The sequence below is a fragment of the Aricia agestis genome, chromosome 2 (genome assembly GCF_905147365.1).
Source record: "Aricia agestis chromosome 2, ilAriAges1.1, whole genome shotgun sequence".
NCBI lineage: Eukaryota > Metazoa > Arthropoda > Insecta > Lepidoptera > Lycaenidae > Aricia > Aricia agestis.
The window spans coordinates 13,557,983-13,566,907 of record NC_056407.1 but is presented as its reverse complement, the minus strand read 5'-3'; the positions used below and the strand labels follow the sequence as shown (position 1 = coordinate 13,566,907).

Sequence of the window (8,925 nt, the reverse complement as noted above, 5' to 3'; positions counted from 1 at the left end):
TATGTATAGTATACAAGTATTAAATATATTTCCGTTATCTGGTACCCGTAACACAAGTCCTTCAGGTACTTACCACGGGGCCAGACTGACGTGGTGTGAAGCGTCCATAGAAAAAAAAAAGAATTTACAGTATTGATGTTAGTAGTAACAGTATCCATGTTAGGCGTCATGGATCATGATAGATCAGGCAGATGAAAATGGTTTACTGCCTCGCCACATCATTGCGAAGTTCTATAACATGTCAAATCTAAGACAATCTTGGGCAATTGACAATTCTAGACGAAAATGCTCCTCTACACGTTAGTACCATCGCTTGTACCATCAAAGAAATTGATTAAAAGAAAGTTAACAAACTATCGTCGATTGGTCGAAATATATTGTCAATTCTATGTAATTCGTGATCTGTTAACTGGGTTCGACAAAACGCGACCAATTTACGTAGGTTCGCCATCTGCCTAGGAATCAACTTCTCTGAGAGTACATCATGGGCCAAGTACGAGAGTCCCCATGACTCACCAGCAGCCACCGATTACGCTACTATCTGGTGAATGTACCGGACATCACGGAGTTTGTCACCATTGATAACTGTCAGCATAATAAGAAATATTTTACTCTCGAAACATTTTAAATACAATCGAATTACCTATACTAACATTATAACGGTGAAGTCAAGGCAAAGTAGGGTAACGGTGTTTGTTTGTATATCTTGTAGGACTATAAAAATATAATGTTTTTAAACATCATCGACAGAAAGTTATAATTGTGATCGACATTAATTTAGGTTAAGAATATAACACCGAAATCTCATAACAAAATGTGCGAGAAATTAGCAAGTTGATTTTGTTTATTGCTGCCCTTGTTAATTATATAATCAGATATTAAAGTAATCACTCTGAGGTCAATTACATTACGTACGTTGATAAGGGTATTCTTGTCTAGAGTGCTACGAGTTAAGACGCAATCTCTGCCCAAGTGAGGCAAATTAAGTTAGTGACTATTAAGTTATTTAAAAACGTAATTTTAAATGAGATTAAAAGGTGCTTAAAATGTTCCACTTGTTGATTGTTTCTTGTATTATTGTGAGTTGTAACTCAATGGACTATTATGACGATGTCGATCCCGTAATTGAAATGTTAATGAACGATAATATTATAGAAGAGTATTCTGAAAGCTATGATGTATCTGAAGGTAAGTTTTACTTTATTGGAGCTTAGAATCTTAAAAAAAAAACTAAACAATTTGCACCAATGATTGGTGTTAAAATATGTACAGCAGTCAGCAAACTTGTAAAAGCTTAGCTCGTCAAGAAGTTTTAAATTTTTTACACCGCAACCTTCAAAGTGAAAATATAATTAATAAAAAAGGTTTTAGAGTCTACATAGTACAAGTAGCTGGTACCATCATAGACCGGGAGATGGTGACACAAAATTCTTGGTCACTTGTACCAGTATGGCGGTTCTTCAGGGGTCTAATTACGTAAAGGCAAAAAGGAAAATGATGGTCATAGCGCTGGCACTGGCGGCCCAAACGTGTGGGCGTTTATCGAACGCGCCGGATAAATAACGAGTGTCGAACGATTTGTTCCACAAACATGCTTTTATTTTCAGATGGCGGGCTGTAAGTCGCCCCCGAGAAGTATGGCATTACGCTACCGTCCACTTCTTTTTTTTTCGACTATCTGAAAATACAACCATTTTTGTGTAACAATTCGTTCGCCACTCGTTATTTATCCGACGCGTTCGATTAACGCCCACGCGTAGATATGGGCCGCCAATGCGAGCGCTATGACCATCATTTTCCTTTTTGTCTTTACGTAATTAGACCCCTGAAGTACCGCCATACTGGTACAAATGACCAAGAATTTTGTGTTACCATCTCCGGGTCTATCAGGGAAGTCGATTCATAGGCACATGGTGGATCTGCGTAACTCGGTCGCGTTATGTCAAACTTTGATAACTTTATACTATAAATGATTAACTTCTTCGGTGGCACATACATTGATAATATATACGCATTACATTTTAATTTCAGACAAATTTGTTTTTAGCGATGGATTATGGAGATGCGGCACTTGTCTGGATGTAGAGAATGTTATATACAATGAGATATACGACTTCAACTCTACTAATATACAGGAAGATAACGAAGTCCAGGTAAAAAGTACCAACTACATGACACCCGCAACTCCGTTGCGCTAAAATTACCGTAGCGTACATTTCTGCGCTTTTTTGGGTCCCAAAGAATCGCGATACCCAGCAAAATCGGTTGAGTGGTTTGGGCGTGAAGAGGTAACAGACTGACAGACACACTTTTGCATTTTACATTTAGTATAGATGGACGCTTTTAAGTACTAACCCACACAAAAATTACGTATTGAGTTATGAATGCAGTTATGTTCTTTAGATGATTTAGAACAAGACTGTATTCAAAATTTAACGACAAAAAATTTGTGGGTAATGCTTAAGTGGATTCGAAAAAATAATCAAAACAAAAACACTCTCGCTTAAGAAAAACAATAGGCTACACTCGGAGTGCTGATAGAAGTGGACACAAAACAGAACATAACTGGCATACATTTTCAGCACGCTGATTTTTGATAAGGTCACGTTTGTCAAGAAAAACCTAATTTAAAAAAATATTCTTCTTTTGTATATAACTTGTATGTATGTATGTATGTATGTATCGACGGTCCCTACGTATAAAAGGTCATGTCCAAAATAGCAATTTTTTTATTGCATCATGCCCTTTCATATAATGAGACGCATATTCCTACATTATTATTATTTTTCTATCACAAGTAATTCCAAAGATAAAAAGACGTAAATGACGACAAGTTGGAGGTTGTATTAGATTTTAGTGTGGTAAATGCGGACATCTATACTTACCGTCTTGTACCGCGTTGAAAATTACGCGCTGTCCCGCGTCATGTCGTACATGTCCGTTTCTACCTCTAAGGTAGCGATTAGCGAATTATTTTTAGACTTGTTATCATTTACGTTCAGCTATTATGAGAGTTTTGTTTGTTTTAATTGGGTCTAGTGCCACACATTCAATCAAATTCAAACCAATATGAGTATTTAAGTGTTATAAATAATCAGCGATGTGAAATAATTGCTGCAACGGAGGCTGAGGCTCTTTTCATCATTAACAACCATCAGTGCCTTACTGTTATGGATATAGAGCCAAAAAATCGCGTTGGTTGTTTGAGTTCCACAATAATCAATAAATTTTATTTTTATTAATTTCTGATAGCGCCAACAAAAAAACGTAATTTTTGTAAATTTCTACTATTGCGGTTCTTGAGATTAAGCTTGGTGATAGACGGGCGGACGACATATAGAAAGCGAAGTCTGATAGGTTCCCGTTTTCAATTATTAAGCACGGAAACCTAAATGCTTGAAAATATACTATTATATTATCTATATATTAATACATGAGAAAAAAACTTTGTAACCCTTTTTATGAAAAATGGGGAAACGTAGGTTCATGAAATTTCGCACAGTTATAGTTTATATGGTGAAGGAGTGCATCAAGCTAATATTATTTAAAAAATATGCTTTTATCATACATATTTTTAACAAATAAAACGTTACACACACTACGACACTACTACTAGGAAAAATGACAGATTTTTGAGTGACAAGCCTATACATACGAATTATACTCTTTTATTTATGGTTGTCTGTTGACAACAAGTTGACAAATATAGATTATTGTTTTTTTTATTTAATTTTAGATACTATTAAACAATGCTTAAACGGCCAGTCTGAGATCTGAGTCCCAGAGACAAGAATTGAAAAGAACTATGATGAAGTCAATATTTTTTACAAAATATAGGTAGTAGTCCTAAATAATGTCGTTGCGAGTGAGGTCGAATTTCGACCATTGGGCGATCTCTAGTTTTATTAAAAGAAAGAAAATAAAATATTTTTATGTTTGCGGCTTTGCAAGAACATTGAGTATGAGTTTCGACTGCATATTTGTTTTGCGAACAAAAGGCGTTAAATTGGCTATGTATTTAATGAACTGCTATTTATTTTATATAACACAGTTAATAAATAATGTAACATTAATTAAAACCTATAAAGAACACTCCTTATTTGCGCGATAGATGGACTAACGACGGGAAAAGAAGCCCTTTCAAATAATATTCCCCGTTTTTTCCATTTTCCTGTTTCCTTGCTCCTATTTATCTTAGCGTAATAATTTATAGCCTATAACCTTTCTCGATAAATGAGCTATCAAACACTAAAAGAATTTTCTAAATCGGACCAGCAGTTCCTGAGATTAGGGCGTTCAAACAAACAAACTCTTCAGCTTAATAAGATAAGGTGTTCTGTCAATTTGGTAGTCGCAAATTGGGATGAAATACTATTTTGTTCCTGCGAGGAACATGTAAGATGCATTATGCTGCAGCTCTGTATTCAATAGTAATGCTGAAATTTACGACCTTCATAAATTCTCAAGAAAAAGCTGAATATAATAATAGACTCAGAATTATATTTTACCGTCCAGACTTGTCCACCGTAGAAGTTATAATGAAGCCTCAAAGAATTTATTCATATTAAGATGCAATAAAAGTCTGGGGTCGTCAATATTGGTCACCTAGGTCTCAAAATTGGAAAAGGTATTGACCTTGCTCAAGTATACGAAAAGACCAAGAAGAAGAAAAAGGCAAATGGTCTGGGCATTTGTTATCTTCAAGATGTAAATATGTTTTTTTTTAGAGTAGGTATCATTGACAATTTTGCAAAAATATTATATAAAAAATCTAAATCATAGCACCGATGCATTTTGTAAATAAAATCAGTTCATCATTCTCATCATCTTCATCTTCAACATTATAATGCTTTTGTTTAGTAAAAACAGAATAAGTTAATATATTTATACTTAAATTTGTGGACTTTGGAAAATTAAACAGTTTAACTTATCAAATAATCACATTTTATTATAATTTTTCATTATGGACCTATAGTTATAATTGATGACATGTCCTTTTATTCGTTCATTATAACATAGAAAAAACTTCTTAAATTAGCAGCGTATAAAAAGATATGTCTGTGTTTTTTAGTTTTTCTTACTGAAGAGGCAGAATTTGTATTACTTATACATGATAAACTTATAAATTATGACAATACGAACCATTTTATATAGTGCTTAATATTAGTGTATGTATGTATGTATGTATATATGTATGTATGTATGTATGTATGTATGTATGTATGTATGTATGTATGTATGTATGTATGTATGTATGTATGTATGTATGTATGTATGTATGTATGTATGTATGTATGTATGTATGTATGATGTATGTATTAAGAGGAGTCCACATCGCCGTTTTTCCATACAAACGTTGTCCCCTGTTTCCTCCCTGGATAATGCCGGTAGAGTTATGATTTTTTTCCTGAATATTTATGTCCACTATTAGCATGTCCCTATGTTTTCTTTTTTTCATAATTTTATTATTAAAAAGATAAGAACGTCCAAAAACCCAAAAAAATGGCCAGATTTTCCTCTGTGTTTGAACACAGAGGAAAATCTGGCCATTTTTTTGGAAACCCAGAAAATAAAACTGGCTAAAATATACAAAAAAAAAAAAACATAGGAACACAGCTCAAGCCTTGCTTTAATTCTTAATGATCATCATCACTACCATATTATTATACCATGCATCGTCCCATGATTATGAGCTTATTATGACCCTATTATTGGTACTTTTCATAGTCTTTCAGATCGAGACTTGAATTTGTCAAGCCATATTTAAAAAAAATCTATACTTAATATTTTAAACCTGAAGAGTTTGTTTGCTTAAACGCGCTAATCTCAGGAACTACTGGTCCGATTAAAAACTTATTCAGTGTTAGATAGCTCATTTATCGAGGAAGGCTATGGGCTATATATTATATCACGCTAAGACTAATACTATCGAAGAAACTAAGGAAAATGTGGAAAAAAACGGGGAAAATATTAGAATAGACCACGTGAAGGGACATACTTTTTGGACTGTTTTCTGTGGGAAAATGGACGGTTTCCGTAAAATTCCTAATTTACGCGGGCGAAGCCGCGCGGGACATCTGGTATAATATATAAAACTCAAAGGTGACTGACTGACTGATTGACATAGTGATCTATCAACGCACAGCCCAAACCACTGGACGGATCGGGCTGAAATTTGGCATGCAGGTAGATGTTATGACGTAGGCATCTATCAATAGATATACATAATTTGTGAAAATTTTAACTCTCTAGCTATTACGGAACCTTTCGTGCGCGAGTCCGACTCGCACTTGGCCGATTATTAGTATTTTTTGTTATAGCGGCAATAGATATACCTACACATTACACAATCTATGAAAATTTTAGATGTCTAGCTATAGCGGTTTTTGAGATAAGTACAGCCTGGAGACAGACGGAGAGATGGACAGACGGACAGACATTGAAGTCTCAGGTAATAGGGTCCCGCTTTTACCCTTTGGGTACGGAACCCTAAAAATGAAGAAAAGGGTACTAAAGGTGAGGCAACAGTGCAGACAAACTATGAATGCGCAGCAGCCAGCAAGCGATCGCTTGCGACAGAACAGTCGATTTTATAGTCACCAACCGCATGCGGCCAATGGCCGCGCGGCAAAAGTTGGTTGGCTTGAGCCGTATGCGGCGTAGCCGAATTGCCATTTAGACAGTCGATTTTGGATGTGCGGCGTAAATCGTGCGGCTATAGTCACCCGTGTTATAATTAAATAAGAATGCTAATACCGATGAAATGTTATTCCGTTGCATTTGGAAGTGTTACTGGAATAATTTTTGCAGTATCTTAACCCACAACTAGGCATTTTTACGACTTTTTTTGGTTTCGTTTTTGATTGTGGTACGTCTGGCGTGCAAAAGAGCTCGCGGGCGACTAAGTGCACTGCTGCTATATAGATAACGTTGAATGTGACCAAGCATTGCGGTGCGTTGTCGAGTCTAGTACGTAGTACATACTAACCGCACATTTTCAGCAAGAAATACTATCCTATATCTCTTCTAGGCACTAAAAGTATCTTCTTTTACGGTTTGCGTGGGCACAGTATAGCAATATGACATTATTGCTATACTGTGGCATGGGTACGAAGAATAATTCTATATTACGTAGTAACATTTTTAGTAATTAATGGCACTCCTCTTTACGCTTGGCTAAAATGTAAGGGGACTAAGCCCGGGCGCGCACTAGTGGCCAGGCCGCAACGGCCAGGCGGCCGTGGCCATCGAAAGTATGGTGTGGCCGCAGGTCGCGTTGCTGCCAGGTGCGCGTCGTCGTATGACGGTTTCATACGAATTACGAAGGTATTTATCTCGATGGCCGCCGCGGCCTGGCCGCAGCGGCTTGGCTGCTAGTGCGCGCCCGGGCTTAAAGTGTAAACATCAAATTTCATTGAAAATGATTCAAGGGTGTGAAGATAGTTTGAAGCATGAGTAAGAGGCGGGCAGGCTGACATTTTATAATATAACTATGGATTAATTCTACTTTTTCAGGTTGGTATATCAGTGGAGAGCATGCGCTGTGTCACAGTAAAGACGAACGAGGAAGCTGCTGTATCTCTAGCCGGCGGCAGCTGCTCGGGTGATGTTACCATACAATTGATACGGGCTGATCTCTGTGAAATTAATATTTACAACTAGTTTCAAGTAAAGATTAATAGCAAATACAGTAAAATAAATTTCGAGTATTTTCTTTGGATCAACTTCAACTCTCTGTGGTTAAAGTCTTGTAATGTTAACATTCGTATGATTCGTATCTTAGTTAGTGATTCGTATGTTAAAGTGTATGATTAGTCATTAGTGCGATTCCGACACTGCGCGTTACTTCACTTTCCAGAGAACAGACGTTTGTAAATCGTCAAATTTACGTTTGTAAAACGTCAGTTACGTTCTATAATGGAACGTGAAGTGTTGCATCGTGTCGTTTCGCATAGTGCGGTGTCATCTTTATGGTTTAGGGTTGATTCAGACCGCAACGCGACGCGTAGATGCATTTCTAAATTAGTATGGATTTGACAGATTTCAATTGCGTCAAACGTCTTGCGAATCTGTCAAATCCATACTAATTTAGAAATGCATCTACGCGTCGCGTTGCGGTCTGAATCAACCCTTAGACTCCAAAACATAATTGTGATATAATGCTAATCATACCAATAGAATTTTCATTATGGTCTCAACTTTAGACCATAATAAAATTGTGAAAAATTGAATACAACTCTGGTAACTCTACGTCATAATGACTTCATGCAAAATTTTGTTAGCAACAGAAAACTAAAATATACAACAGCAATAAAATTAAAATAAGAAATTTAAAAAAAACCCCGCCAGTTTCCCCGACACACCTTGACAACAATTGTGGACTAAAATATCACTTTACACTTAGGAATTATTTAAACTTAAAGTCAGTAAAATATATTATTTCATTACTTTTTAAAGTTGTTTGGCGGGGGGTTTTTTAAATTTCTTAATTTAATTTTATTTCATGCTCTTTAAACTTGTGTTGGTTTATTTTAATGACGCCTTTGAGGATTTGGATTTAATATAATTACTGACTTACTGAGAAGGTACAGTTCGAAACTTTAAATTAGAATGTAAAAAGGACGAACATTTAACATAAACTCAGGTTTAATTTTTGCTCCTGTTTGTTTTTACTAAATTTTGTATATTTTTACTGTTAATGCTGGGTTACTGGTAGGCGGTAACTAAACAATTTAATATATGAAATTCTCAAAATATAAATAAAATTTTTGTTTGTTACGAATACGAAAATAAGACTGAGTAAACAATCTTGTCTTTGAAGCTAAAATTTATGTTACATAATTTAATGTTAACTTTTAAATGAATGAAATAAAATCGAACACAGAATATATAGATAGTATATTTTAAAAACTATATTCACACTAT

General features: G+C 35.4%; 1 protein-coding gene across 1 annotated transcript; it reads left to right on the top strand.

Moving 5' to 3' along the window:
- Positions 1-829: 829 nt before the first annotated feature.
- On the top strand, positions 830-7,697 carry LOC121739945. The gene is made up of 3 exons (XM_042132579.1): positions 830-1,188; positions 2,032-2,153; positions 7,516-7,697. Exons 1-3 carry the CDS (start codon positions 1,047-1,049, stop codon positions 7,660-7,662), a joined length of 411 nt encoding a protein of 136 aa, XP_041988513.1. The 5' UTR covers positions 830-1,046; the 3' UTR covers positions 7,663-7,697.
- The last annotated feature ends 1,228 nt before the right edge of the window (positions 7,698-8,925 follow it).

Excerpts from the sequence above, each read along its gene's own strand:
- LOC121739945 (XM_042132579.1), top strand. The coding sequence starts at position 1,047 with ATGTTCCACTTGTTGATTGTTTCTTGTATTATTGTGAGTTGTAACTCA. Across the intron at positions 1,189-2,031 it reads AAGCTATGATGTATCTGAAG|ACAAATTTGTTTTTAGCGAT; the intron begins GTAAGTTTTACT and ends TTTTAATTTCAG. Across the intron at positions 2,154-7,515 it reads AGGAAGATAACGAAGTCCAG|GTTGGTATATCAGTGGAGAG; the intron begins GTAAAAAGTACC and ends CTACTTTTTCAG.